Source organism: Callospermophilus lateralis, chromosome 14 (assembly GCF_048772815.1).
Source record: "Callospermophilus lateralis isolate mCalLat2 chromosome 14, mCalLat2.hap1, whole genome shotgun sequence".
Lineage (NCBI taxonomy): Eukaryota > Metazoa > Chordata > Mammalia > Rodentia > Sciuridae > Callospermophilus > Callospermophilus lateralis.
In genome coordinates, this window is record NC_135318.1 from 60,658,262 (window position 1) to 60,673,779 (window position 15,518).

General features: G+C 39.1%; 1 protein-coding gene across 1 annotated transcript; it reads left to right on the forward strand.

Moving 5' to 3' along the window:
• The first annotated feature begins 7,810 nt into the window (after positions 1-7,810).
• On the forward strand, positions 7,811-14,739 carry LOC143380002 (uncharacterized protein C2orf78-like). Its single transcript, XM_076832755.2, has 4 exons — positions 7,811-7,907; positions 11,259-12,020; positions 12,593-12,649; positions 12,824-14,739. The coding sequence occupies exons 1-4, from the start codon at positions 7,811-7,813 to the stop codon at positions 14,737-14,739; spliced, it is 2,832 nt and encodes a 943-aa protein (XP_076688870.1).
• The last annotated feature ends 779 nt before the right edge of the window (positions 14,740-15,518 follow it).

Genomic DNA, 15,518 nt, shown 5'->3' on the forward strand with positions numbered 1-15,518 from the left:
CTAACTCATTCTTATGAAGCCAGAAGTCCCCTAAAACCAAGACCAGGCAAAGGCATAATATAAAAACTGCACAACAATATATCTCCTGAACACAGATGCAAAGATCCTCAAAACACAGTTAATAAATCAGATCCAACAAATGTGTTAAGAGCACTTATATCCCATAACTGGTATTGACTCAATGTTTGTATCCTCTAAAGTGTATGTTGAAATCCTCCCCCTGCCAAAATTAAAATTGTTATAAGGTCATATTTCCAAAAGGAAGCTATAGATTCATTGAAATCCTTTTCAAAATACATAGGATAATTTTCACATAACTAGAAAAAACAATCCTAAATTCATATAAAAGAACAAAAGACCCAGAATAGCCAAAGCCATCCTGAGCAAAAAGAGCATTGCTGGAGGCATATACTTCAATTTCAAATTATACCGCAGAGCCATAATAACAAGAACAGCATGGTATGGGCATAAAAACAGATGCATAGTCCAATAGAACAGAATAGAAGACACAGAGACAAACCCACATAGTTATTGACTCAGGTGCCAGAAACATACACTGGAAAAAATGACAGCCTCTTTAATAAATGATGCTGAGAAAACTTGATAACCTTTGATAGACGAATGGAACTCACTCCTTCTCTCTCACCCTCTGTAAAACTCAGAATGGATGGAAGACTTACTTAGAAATTTGCAACTGTTAAAAGAAAAAGGAGGGAAAAACCTCAACATATAGGTACAGGTAGACTTCCTGAATAAGACCCCTATAGCTCAGGAAATCAGAGCCAGAATCAATAAATGGTACAGCACTGAATTTAAAAACTTATGTGCAAAAAAGGAAATAACTAACAGGGTCAAGAGACAATATACAGAATGGAAGAAAATCTTTGCCAACTACTGTTCTGGCAGAAGATTCATATCCAGAATATATAAAGAACTCAAAAAAGTTAATATTAAAAAGCAGATAACCCAATCAATCAATTGGCAAACTAACTCAACACAATTCTCAAATGAAGTAGAAATGGCCAACAAATATATACATATATATATGTGTGTGTGTGTGTGTGTGTGTGTGTGTGTGTGTGTGTGTGTATAAAGCTTAACATCTTTAGCAATTAGGAAAATGCAAATCAAGACTACGTTGAGATTTCATCTCACTTCATCTCACTCGAGTTAAAATGGCAATCACCAAGAATACAAATAACAGTAAATGAAGTGATACACTGTTTTTGGGAATATAAATTAGTAAAGCCACTATGGAAATAAATATGGACTACCCTCAGAAAGCTAAAAATTGAAGTGCTATGTGAACCAACTATACCATTTTTGGTATTTATCTAAAAGAATTCAAGTCATCATATTTAGGAATACGTGCATGTCCATGCTTATCACAGCACAATTCAGAATACCCACGCTATGGAATCAGTCTAGTGTGTGTCAACAGAAGAATGGGTTAAAAAAAATGTGATATATAGACTCTTGTTCACCTGCAGTGAATAATGAAATCATGTCATTTTCAGAAAATGATGGAACTGGAGACCATGATTTTGAGTGAAATACATTAGACTTAGAAAGAAAAAAAAAATCTAAAAGAGAAAGGAGGCAGATTACATTCAGGGGTAAACCAATAAGGTTAACAACGGATTTCTCATCACAGATGCTGAAAGTGAGAAGATCCTGGAATAACATATTGCAAACACTGAAAGACAATGGATGCCAACCAAGAATTCTGTATCCAGCAAAATTAAGCTTCAGGTACGATAACAAAATAAAAATCTTTCATGATAAACAAAAGCTAAAAGAATTTGCAGTCAGAAAACCAGCATTCCAAAGCACCTTGAGCAAAACAGTACACGAGGAAGAAATGAAAAACAACAACCAAAACCATCAGGGAGAAGAGCCTCGGTAACGACAGAGGACAGCGGGAAAAGCTAATCATGGAGAAAGAAACTATATTAAAAAAAAAAGGATAAATAATTAAACATGGCTGGCAGTACAAACCATATATCAATAGTAAACTCTAAATGTTAATGGCTTAAACTCACCAATAAAGTGACATAGGCTGGTAACATGGATTAAAAAAACAAACCCAACAATATGTTGCCTCCACGAGACACATCTGATTCGAAAAGACATACACAGGCTGAAGGTGAAAGGGTGGGAAAAATATACCATGCACACGGTCCTCGGAACCAAGCAGGGGTGGCTCTCCTCATATCGAATAAAATAAACTTCAAGACTAAGTTAATCAAAAGGGATAAGGAAGGACATTATATACTGTTAAAAGGAACGATTCACCAACAAGACATAACAATTATCAATATTTATGCACCAAATAATGGTGCTGCAACATTCATAAAACAAATTCTCCTCAAGTTCAAGAATCAAATAGACCACAACACAATAATTATGGGTGACTTCAACACACCTCTCTCACCATTGGACAAATCCTCCAAACAAAAGTTGAATAAAGAGACTATAGAGCTCAATATCACAATCAATGACCTAGACTTAACTGACATATAGAGAATATATCAACCATCATCAAGTGGATATACTTTTTTCTCAGCAGCACATGGATCCTTCTCAAAAATAGACCATATATTATGCCACAGGGCAACACTCAGTAAATATAAAGGGGTGGAGATAATACCATGTATTTTATCTGATCATAATGGAATGAAACTGGAAATCAATGATAAAAGAAGGAAGGAAAAATCCTATATCACATGGAAAATGAACAATATGTTACTGAATGATCAAGGGGTCACAGAAGACATAAAGGAGGAAATCAAAAAATTCTTAGAGATAAATGAAAATACAGATACAACATATAGGAATCTATGGGACACAATGAGAGCAGTTTGAAGAGGGAAATTCATCGCCTGGAGGTCATTCCTCACAAAAAGGAAAAACCAACAAATAAATGAGCTCACACTTCATCTCACGGCCCTAGAAAACGAAGAGCAAAACAACAGCAAATGTAGCAGAAGGCAAGAAATAATTAAAATCAGAGCGGAAATCAACGAAATTGAAACAAAAGAAACTATTGAAAAAATTGACAAAACTAAAAGTTGGTTCTTCGAAAAAATAAATAAGATCAACAGACCCTTAGCCATGCTAACGAAGAGAAGAAGAGAGAGAACTCAAATTACTAACATACAGGATGAAAAAGGCAAGATCACAACAGATGCTACAGAAATACAGAAGACAATTAGAAATTATTTTGAAAACCTATATTCCAATAAAATAGCAGAGAGTGAAGACATCGATAAATTTCTTAAATCCTATGATTTGCCCAGACTGAGTCAGGAGGATACACACAATTTGAACACACCAATACCAATGGATGAGATTGAAGAAGCATTCAAAAGACTACCAACCAAGAAAAGCTTGGACCGGATGGGTATAGAGCGGAGTTTTACAAAACCTTTAAAGAAGAATTAATACCAATACTTTTCGAGTTATTTCAGGAAATATAAAAAGAGGGAGCTTTGCCAAATTCATTCTATGAGGCCAACATCACCCTGATTCCAAAACCAGACAAAGACACCTCAAAGAAAGAAAACTACAGACCAATATCTCTGATGAACCTAGATGCAAAAATCCTCAGTAAAATTCTGGTGAATCAGAATCAAAGGCACATCAAGAAAATTGTGCACCATGATCAAGTAGGATTCATCCCTTGGATGCAAGCATGGTTTGTTATACGGAAATCAATAAATGTTATTCACCGCATCAATAGACTTAAAGATAAGAACCATATGATCATCTCAGTAGACGCAGAAAAAGCAGTTGACAAAGTACAGCATCCCTTTATGTTCAAAACATTAGAAAAACTAGGGATAACAGGAACTCTCCTCGACTTTGTAAATGTTATCTATGCTAAGCCTCAGGCTAGCATCATTCTGAATGGAGAAAAATTGAAGGCATTCCCTCTAAAATCAGGAACAAGACAGGGATGCCCTCTATCACCACTTCTATCCAATATAGTTCTCGAAACACTGGCCAGAGCAATTAGACAGACAAAAGAAATTAAAGGCATAAAAATAAAAAAGAAGAACTTAAATTATCACTGTTTGCGGATGACATGATTCTATACCTAGGAGACCCAAAAGGGTCTACAAAAAAACTACTAGAACTAATAAATGAATTCAGCAAAGTGGCAGGATATAAAATCAACATGCAGAAATCGAAAACATTTCTGTATATCAGCGACAAAACTTCTGAATCGGAAATCAGGAAAAACACTCCATTCAAAATATCCTGAAAAAAAATAAAATACTTGGGAATCAACCTAACAAAAGAGGTGAAAGACTTATACAATGAAAACTACAGAACCCTAAAGAGAGAAATAGAAGAAGATCTTAGAAGATGGAAAAATATGCCCTGTTCATGGATAGGCAGAACTAACATCATCAAAATGGCGATATTACCAAAAGTTCTCTATAGATTTAATGCAATGCCAATCAAAATCCCAAAGGCATTGCTTGTAGAAATAGATAAAGCAATCATGAAATTCGTATGGAAAAATAAAAGACCCAGAATAGCAAAAGCAATTCTAAGCAGGAAGTGTGAATCAGGCGGTATAGCGATACCAGATTTCAAACTATATTACACAGCAATTGTAACACAAACAGCATGGTACTGGTACCAAAACAGGCGGGTGGAACAATGGTACAGAATACAGGACACAGAGACTAATCCACAAAGCTACAACTATCTTATATTTGATAAAGGAGCTAAAAGCATGCAATGGAGGAAGGATAGCATCTTCAACAAATGGTGTTGGGAAAACTGGAAATACATATGCAACAAAATGAAACTGAATCCCCTCCTCTCGCCATGCACAAAAGTTAATTCAAAGTGGATCAAGGAATTAGATATCAAATCAGAGACTCTGCGTCTGATAAAAGAAAAAGTTGGCTCCGATCTACATATTGTGGGGTCGAGCTCCAAATTCCTTAATAGGACACCCATAGCACAAGAGTTAATAACAAGAATCAACAAATGGCACTTACTTAAACTGAAAAGTTTTATCTCAGCAAGAGAAACAATAAGAGAGGTAAATAGGGAGCCTACATCATGGGAACAAATTTTTACTCCTCACACTTCAGATAGGGCTCTAATATCCAGAGTATATAAAGAACTCAAAAAATTAGACAATAATATAACAAATAACCCAATCAATAAATGGGCCAAGGACCTGAACAGACACTTCTCAGAGGAGGACATACAATCAATCAACAAGTACATGAAAAAATGCTCACCATCTTTAGAAGTCAGAGAAATGCAAATCTAAACCACCCTAAGATACCATCTCACTCCAGTAAGATTGGCAGCCATTATGAAGTCAAAAAACAATAAGTGCTGGCGAGGATGTGGGGAAAAGTGTACTCTGGAACATTGCTGGTGAAACTGCAAACTGGTGCTGCCAATTTGGAAAGCAGTATGGAGATTCCTGGGAAAGCTGGGAATGGAGACACCATTTGACCTAGCCATTGCCCTTTTCGGTCTATTCCCTGAAGACCTTAAAAGACCATACTACAAAGATACTGCCACATCGATGTTCATAGCAGCACAATTCACAATTGCTAGACTGTGGAACCAACACAGATGCCCTTCAATAGATGAATGGATAAAAAAAATGTGGCATTTATACACCATGGAGTATTACGCAGCACTAAAAAATGACAAAATCATGGAATTTGCAGGGAAATGGATGGCATTAGAGCAGATTATGCTTAGTGAAGCTAGCCAAATCCTAAAAACAAATACCAAATGTCTTCTTTGATATAATGAGAGCAACTAAGAACAGAGCAGGGAGAAACAGCATGAAGAAAAGATTAACATTAATCAGGGATGAGAGGTGGGAGGGAAAGGGAGAGAGAAGGGAAATTGCATGGAAATGGAAGGAGACCCTCAGGGGTATTCAAACCTACATACAAGAGGAAGTGAGGGGAAAGGGAAAAATATATAAGGGGGAGAAATGAATTACAGTAGAGGGGGTAGAGAGAGAAGAGTGGGGGGAGGGGGGATAGTATATGATAGGAAAGGCAGCAGAATACAACAGACACTAATATGGCAATATGTAAATCAATGGATGTGTAACTGATGTGATTCTGCAATCTTTAAACGGGGTAAAAAAGGGAGTTCATATCCCACTTGAATCAAAGTGTGAAATATGATATATCAAGAACTATTTAATGTTTTGAACAACCAACAATAAAAAAATAAAAATAAAATAAATAAAAATAAAAGGGGCTGGGGATGTGATGTAATGGGAAAGTGTCCCTGGTTTAAATTCCAAGGACCCGTCCCCCCAGCAAAAAAAAAAAAACAAATTAATTGCCTCTTTTATTAACACAAAATGAGACCTCAATGAGTTGACACGTTTCTAACAAAAAGTTAAAATTTAAAAGTCCATGTTAACCTCGCTTTTCTTTATGTTATCCATACTTTTTTATATTCTCTTAATGTTCTAACTATTCTCCTGGCTTTCCACCCAAGCATGCAAGACAAAGAATGTGAGAAGCCCAAGATTCTATAGTGGCTGTTTGCATGGGGGAGGAAGTCACAGTAACTGCCACACAGGATCCTCTTACATAAGAAGAGAGAAAGGATCCTCAGTGCCTCCCACATATGAAAGAGGCTGATGGCAGAAAGTCTACATGACCCAGGAGCTGTCCTCAGGAAATTATAAGTTAAAGGAGTACAACAAAATTCCAGAGAGGGAAACTTTACCTCAGCTAGGTCTTCCACCTCTCTAGAGTTGCTGCTATTCTTCAGAAAAGAACAAAGAATCAACTCACAGAGAAGAAGACCCCTGCTTCTGGAAGTCAAAACAAAGTAATATCAATGTGTATAAGAATGCAGACTCAAGGCTTGTCCATGAACAAATGTCTGCAATAAAGAGGGGTGGGGGAAGGAGAGTAGAAGAGAGTTACCAGTCTAACCTGGGCCAGCCCAGGCCAAAGAAAGTAGGGATCAATAGAAACTAAAGAGGATCTTGCGCCACATCATTCCAGAAAGAATGCACTCAAGGAACTTCCCCCTAGGGCTGGGATTGTGGCTCAGTGGTAAAATGTTAGCCTAGCATATGTGAGGCACAGGGCTTGACCCATGCATAAAATAAAAGTATTGGGTCCATCTACAGCTAAAAAAACCCAAACAAACTAACAAAAAAAAACCATTTTAACCCCTTTCTGAATCCTTGAATACTGCAGTAACTTCACTAATCCAATCTAATTCTGTGTTCCAGAACCACTATACTTGCTCAACCTAAGTGTCTCTTTCTTCCATCTCCAGGGATATTAACTGCATATGTTAATAGAGCAATGTATCACTATTACCTCTTACACTGTGAAACATCATTTATAACATATTCATAATATTTTAATGAACATTTAACACGAACACGGAGATGATATCCCTAACACAAGAGCCTGGGGGAGGGGAGTCATGGGGTGAGCCCATTATGTCCCTCTTGCAGGGCTGCACCTACCAGAACTGAGTCATTTAGCTTCTATTATAACTTTCCTGTCACTTTCTCCACCCAATCAACTCTCTTGTCATTTTCCCCACCCAATCCCACCTTCTCCTTGGGAGTCTGACCACCCTATTGGCTACTTCATACCTTTAAACGGACAGTTCTGTGACATCATTCTCCCACCAAACCTACTGCCACCTGCTAGAATCTTAGGCTTGCTATGCAGTTGTAAACAAATTTGGATCATCGCAAGTGACCAGTGACCAGTAACCAGTCATTAGAGTGGCCAGTAAACAGTGACCAGTGAACTCCATACTGGGAAACATGTATTCTCTACCCTCAGCCACCCACACATCCTCTGGGGTGGTCTCCTCATCCTTTGTATCTGCAATTGATGTGACCTCTTCTCTGACCATGTCAGGTAAGGAAAGAAACATTTAAAAGTTTTTCATTAGACTTTTACCTTCCTCAATTTACTAATGGAGTCAAAAGAGCTTAGAATAATAGGGGAAAGGATGGAACTAGAAATCTGGACACCTAATTTCATTTGGAATTTGACATGTACTGTGTATAGAACTGGACTATCTTACTCTCTCACAAAATCTGTTTCTTGATTTGCTACATGAGGATAACAGATTACCATGTTGTGGCCCCTTACTTTTCTTGCATCTTGAGGGGCATGTTTATAGAGAATGAAATCAGATTTTATGGTTGTGTTGTTTCAACTGAAAGAGACAAATCCTAGGCAGGGTGGAAACCAAGGGATTTCCTCTGTAACAGTTTCCCTTCACCAAGATTTCCACTTCAGTATTTCAAATTTAGTACTGTTCATCAAAGGGACATTCACATATTTGGGAGTTTTCTGTTTAAACTAGGTGAAAAGAGAAATAGGGAGAGAAGAGCAGGAGGACAGGGCTGTAAGGAGGCAGATGTTCTTGGGAAAGCAAGTTTGTGACTGTTCAAGCACAAGGCAACAGGAATTCAGTGGAGGAAAAAAATATAAAAATAAGGGAGAAGAAAATGTTAGAATAGTAGAGATGAAGAGAATGATGTTCTCAAGAAAAAAGAGGTTGGTTGGGATGGATGTGGAAGAAAAGCAAAGATTTGATTTAAACCAACAGACAACATAGAGTGAATCTTCCCAGAGGCTGGTTTAGAGAATGTATAGATTAACGGACCAGCAAGGAAACTAAGGCTTAAATTGGGGTATCACTAGGGTAAGCAGGTTATCACAAAAGTCACACTTGGCTGTTACAGTTTTTCCTATGACCTCTTTGAAAACCGACAATGTTGACAGTTTAAACATGAACACTTAGAAGTATGTTTTAGAAATGACTCTTCCTCCAAACATGCCAAGGAAAGTGGTTCTAGACAGAGCTGGAGAAATGGCATTTTCCATGTCCTATTTTGTTCTGATTTTTAAACTACAGGGATTTCTAAAAAATGTCTTGTCCAAACCTGCATCAGAAGGACACATTCCTTTGTGTGATATAAGCGTCAAGGTGAAGCTGTTTTCCATCTTTACAACAGTTTTTTTTCTAAAACAGACAATATACAAATAGTCATTGATGATTTCGAAATCTAAGAACCAAAAGAAAGAACTATATGAGAATAAAAATTCAAGGTCACATCTCTAATTCCAAGTTTATTTAAATAATTATGTGAAGACTTTTTGTTTTGTCTACATTTCAAATAATTGTTTGGGGCTGGGGTGTAGGGTAGCACAAACATTTTAGTTTTAATTTTGTTTTAATACAAAGGGAGAAGGAAATGTCAGAATAAAAGACAAAAATTGTTTTAAATTTGTTATTTTATTATACTGTGATGGTTTTCTCAGACTTTAGGGACAAGATTTTCTGCTAAATATGATAATAAACTAGGCTTCTATGATTTTGTTAAAGCATTTTCCACTTTTTTTTTATAACCAAAAGGATTATCAAAAATATGTTTGTATTAATTGAAATATCTACCTAGTGGGATTAATGTCTTTTATTCGGTGTGGGTAATCCTTAGAGGAAGAGAAACAAGAACAGTAATGAAATTACTTTACACTCATTGTTTTTTCTCTAGTGTGTACAAAATTTCTATCGGAAATTCCTTCTGTCCTCATCCTTTCTTCTTTCCCTCACTCCCTCCATTTCTCTCTCCTTCCCTCCCCGACTTGCTCCTTATTCCTTCCTTCCTTCCTCTCATTCATTCTTTCTTCCTTTCTTCTCTTCTTTCCAGTTCTGAGGATTGAACACAGGGTCTCATGCATGCTAGACAAGCATGATACACAAGCTATATCTCCAGGACATTTTACTTGTTTTCTCAGATAATTCTTGCTGAATGGCCCAGAGTGGCTTTGAATTCCTGCAATCCCACTGCCTCAGGTTCCCGAGTGTTGGGACCAGAGACCCACCATACCATGCCCAGATTCATAGTGGGTTTTGGCTTCGGGTTTCGCTTTTCCATATGGCTACCCATCTGTTCACTTTACTTAAATTTGTGTTCACTTTACTTCAAATTTGTGTTCACTTTACTTAAAATTACACACATTTTTAGTATAGTTTCTCTGTCTATATGTACTGCTTGAGAATGCATTCAAACTCACCTTCAATCATGAGCTTTGTTTTGATTAACAGTATTCACTAAAATCAAAGAGAAACATTCACTTTCATAATATTGTATGCATGATAACAGAACTCATTTCTTAGCAAATTTGATATACACTCACTTTTGCTACATATCCATATGTTCATTACGATCTAGTCATTCCTTTTAGTTCTGAGCTGTTTTTCAATTTTGCTTCTATCTTTCCAGAACATACTGTAACTCCCTCCAAATGAAACTTTTTGAAATATCTATTTATTAGTTGTAGTTCAACACAATACCTTTATTTTACTTATTTTTACATGGTGCTGAGGATTGAACCCAGGGCCTCGCATGTGCTAAGCAAGCACCCAAATGCTGAGCCATAACCTCAGCCCCCACATGAATCTTATGTAATATGACTTTTATTCATGGATGAATTATCACTGTTGGTATTGTGATAACCACACTAAAGATGAGTAACCTGAAGCTCAGAAAGTTTCCATTTCTTTCAAGAAGCATTTCTTGAGAAACTGAATTTCAGGTAGTCATTTTCATGTAGGATGAGCAGTTAGGCTGAAAGAGGGCAAAGAATGACGCTTAAATTATCATTTGGATGGTAAAACTGAACTCCAGGAAATATCATGTGACCTGGACAAACAAAAGGAGATACTAAACATCACTGTGGTGATATCAGTAGATTTTCTATGAACAGGGAAAAACAAATTTCTGTTTCTCCAGATTTCTGGTCTTTGGAACAAGAGTCCTGGCCAGGAAGTAAGTTTCCATAATCTGTTGCTGATTGTGAACAAGTCGATCTCACTTCACTGACCCTTGGTGTACTCATTTGCTAACTGGTAATGTTGGAGTTTTCTCTGAGTTCGAAAATGCTTCAGTTCTAGGGCAAATTCAGGAGTCAATACTAGTGCAGGCTCAAAGGAACCATAGGAGAGGAAAAGGATGCTTTTGGGGAACAACGTGTGAAGCAGACCACTTGGGAATTCTGTGCCCAATTTGACAGAAAAGGCAGGTTATCAGAAGAGTAGTTGTAGCCATCCTAAATGGAGGGATTTGGGGTCTCTCAATGATTATTAGAATGAGGGCCCTCCTGATTACTACAACATTAAGACGACATTATTCCTCGAATATTGTAAGAATCTGCCTGTCTCATCAATATTTTCACCACCTCTTCTTCCTACAGAAAATTTCCAAAATTCTTCTTTACATGGAAATGATGATTCTCTGCAGCTCTCTCTTCCTGTGGTGACCAATGCAGCGTCCGTGACAGGAGGGGTCTGCAACTTCTCCAGAGCCTCTGCTCCAGCTGAACCTTCAGCATGGTTACTGCCCTCAACCTGTGGCACCTCCTTTCAGCCACCCATGGGCAGTGCCTACCTTTATCAACATGCTAGCACAGCCATGGTGTCTAAGGTTACTGGCCAGAACCTGATTCCCATGGCACCTGCCCCCTATCCAAGTATTTTTGAGTGGTATATCCCAGGAAGTGCTGAAAAGAGCTCATCTTCACTTGGGGACTTTAATCTGACTGTCACTGACCAGAACACAGCAGATTCTTCCCTATCAATGACATCCCAGTATGACAAAACTTCCGAAGCCAATGTGGTGATCCCTGGATATCCACTACTATCTGGTAGGCTCGTCCAGGTGACACTATCTCAGATTCCAAATCAAGGACATTGCCTCTCACTACCCCACCAAGAAGGAAGCCAGGTCTATTACTATGATCAAAACTCTCTGGGGACTCTGCTCTCTCGAGAACATTGGCCCTGCCTGCAATCCTATGGCTCTGTGCCATATGCAGGAAGAGGTGCCACTGCCCCTCAAACAGAAATGGTGACAGTGCTGAAGGAAGTTCAGGCCACAAATGTCCTACCCTCAGTCCCTACACCTGTGACCTACTACTCTGTGTCCACTCAAAGTATAGAAGGAACAAATTTTCAAGGTGAGTACTAACACCAAAAAGGGGAAGGAATAAGATTACCACTCGAAATGAGGGTGCAGTTTTCAGCTGGTAACTGTGGGTCCACACATCCCTAGAATTCAAGTGCTGAGATTTTAATCACAATCTTGTTCAGCAGTCCCCATTTTCAGACTCTGTCAGAGAAGCATGCAGGACAGCATAATGGCCATCCTTGCATTTAAGAGACCTCCAGGAGCACACGGATGGAAGCGGCTGTTCACTATTTTTGCACTCAGTCCAGCTAAACAACCACACTATAAATATATTTCCCTAATTTTACTTTGGTTTAGAAAAATCAATCAACACATATCAGGATGTGACAGTTTAATTGATCCTTAATTGACTGCAGGTTTAACCTCTATATGTAGAGATGCTGTCCAAAGCAGGAGTCCAAAACCCCTGACCTTTCACATTGATTTCATGAGCAACAGCTGCACCCTCTCCTAGTTCATGGTGTTAAGTGTTCTTACATTCTGGGAAGAGTGGAGAGAATTGAGAGGCCCCTATATGAGGACGAGAGACTTCATGAAACAGATTTTCTGTGTTTCCCACAGAGGAGACAAGTGCTCTACCAGAAACCCATGCTGCCATGGTGATGAACCAGCCCAAAAGTAAGACTTCAAGGGATCACCTGTAACTAATATGCAACTCTTAACAGATACCTGTCAGTGGTCCTTAAAAAGAGCTAATAGAAATGCTTTCTCCACCATAGGTGGTTTCCCTGAATAGTGTATTTCTGGGAAGGGGGAGCATCCTACTTACCATCTTCCTTGGTTCCTTTGTAGGGATGGAAACTTCCCTAGGGATGGAGGCTTCCTTGGGAGTGCAACCTCCAAGTCAGACATTTCGTCTGCCACAGCCTCCAGAATTCCCACACATCTGCAATAAGAGAAAAAGCCAAATAATTGAGAAAAACTCACAAACTGAACTTGGGGACATTACCACAATAACTCCAGTCCAGAGTTCTACAGATTTATTGGCATTGCCTCCAAATCAAAGCCAGGAACAGACAGAGATTAAGAATTTGTGTGAGATTAACACCATGCTCTCAGAGCCACTGGATGCCTACCAGATTGCCATGGAGAGCCAGGATCCTCCACTACTCCCTTTAGACATCCCTGAAATCCACCAGCTTCTGGCCTCCATTGGTCCTCTGGACCAAGAGGAGAAGCCACATTCTGAAAATACCCATCTAGAAAGGAGTAGCCTGAGTCTTGAGGACCAAGGCACACTTGGAAATGGGACTGAATTTAGCAGTGGTTTTGCAGAAATCACTGCACTGGTGGGGGATATTCACCTTCCTGAGCTTTTCAGTTCCTTAAAAGACTTTGAACAACCTGAAAGTCCCACAATAACAAAATCCAATGATACCAGAACCATCATGGAAAAGCAGGGGCAGGAAATCACAAGTGCCTTAAAGGGTCCTAGTGAGCCAATGAGGAAGAACAAACATAAAGCCTTGGAGTGTCCTGATGGAACTCCTCAGGCCAAAATGCAGCCAAGGGATCTGGAATGCACATTAAGAGGAGAAATTTCTCACAAGGATGCAGACAGTAGCAGGGCTCCTATGCACACTGCCGAGCACTCTATCAGCAAAGCTCAGAAAGCTGCATCCAGCAGGAACAGCAAGGCTAAGGGCCATGGGCAGGAAAAGACCAAGAGGACCAGAGAAAACAACTCCAGGAAAGCCCAGGAGAGGAAGCAGCCAGGCAATAAAGTCAAGGCAGAAGAGAAGCCAACTCTGCCCAAACCGAAGGGGAAGAGGAACCAACCTGACCTTTGCCAAGAGGCCTTTAAGAAGCCTAGGAGCTGTCTCGGCATGCACATGCTGGAGTCGGTGCAGGTTTTCCATGCATTGGGGAAGAAGAATGATAAGAAAACTGGGCTGTCTTCCTCCCGGGCCCCGGGAAACTCAGGCCGTAACCAAGACCCCTGTCCATGCCCAGCTAGGAAACCATGGCTGGCAGTTAAGGGTCCTGAGAAATCACAAGTCAAAGCCCAGAATCCAGATATTAGTGCTGAAGGAAAGGGTCCCTCTCCATCCATTTATGAGCCTCCACCACCTGGGAAGGTTAAATTGGTACCTTTGCCTTTTCTGACCCTGGAGAAACCTCCACCTCGACCAGTAATCAATCGGAGGCCACAATCTCTGGCCTCACGCAGACCCACTGGGGCTTACCCTGCCCAGCCTGGCCCTGCTAGCTCAGCTCAACCCATGGCAGTCAACCAATCCCAACCAGCTACTGCCAACCCATCTTGGATGCATCCTGCCAAGCCAGCTCACCCCGTTTTGACTCATGCCATTCAGTCAGGTGTGAGTGCTTCTACCCAGCCTAGTGTCCCTCGGTCTGCTGCTTCTGGGCCTGCACCCTACAAAACATCATCTTGCACTTCTCTCCATTGGCAACCAGTTCCCAATGTTGGGACCAAGCCCCAGTCACAACCGCCCAAGCCTCAAAACCAATATCTACTCCAAGACTTTGCCTTACAACCAATTCCATGGAGGAAACCCAATGTTTCTGGGCAAGTAGTATCAACTCCCATCACCAAACAGCAGAGGCCAGAGCGGGAAGCCATGAAGAAGAAGGCTCAACAAGAGCGTGAGAATGCTGCCAAGTACACTGCTTTGGGGAGAGTGCAGTGTTTCATTGAGAGGGAAAGAGAGATGGAGATTTCTCGCTACTATGGCTACATAATGTAAGAGCTGCTGAGATCAGTGGTGCCACTTAGGGACCAAATAGTTTTCCACATGTATATAGATAGAGAGATACATATTTATTTATAATCAGATGCTTTCAAAGTTTAATAAAATTATATAAAGAAATGGGATATAATTCACTAATACATAATAAAGAGGCCTTCTGGTACCACTGACAATTGTTAGAAAATAAAGAGGCCTTTGGGTACTACATGGGTACCAAATGGTGTTCTCATATACACATAGATAGATAGATGAAAATTTATTCATTAGGCACAGTTGAAAAGGTAATATAGTTTAATAAAGAAATCCTATAGTATTGATTAGAGGGTAAGTAATAAAGAGGCTTTATGTTGCCATTTGAATACCAAATAGTTTTCCACATATATATATATATATATACAGAGAGGTACATAGATACAAAGGTATTCACTTATAGATTTTTAAGACAATATAGTTGAATAAAGAAATGTAGTAGAATTGTTTGAGAGATAAGTAATCAAGATGCTTTCTGGCAGTGCTTGGGCATCACATAGTTTTCCACATGTGTAGATACAAATTTTATAAATATGTAGATATAAAGATACAAATGTATTAATTCTAATATATTTTTAAAATTTAGTCAAATTGATTGAAGAAATTCAATAGAATTGGTTAGTAGATAATAAAGAAGCCTTGTGTTACCACTTGGCTATCAAACATTTGTCCTCATAGATGTATGAATATGTACTCCTTCCAATATACTTTTAAAACTTAATAAAATTGAATAAAGAAATGTAATG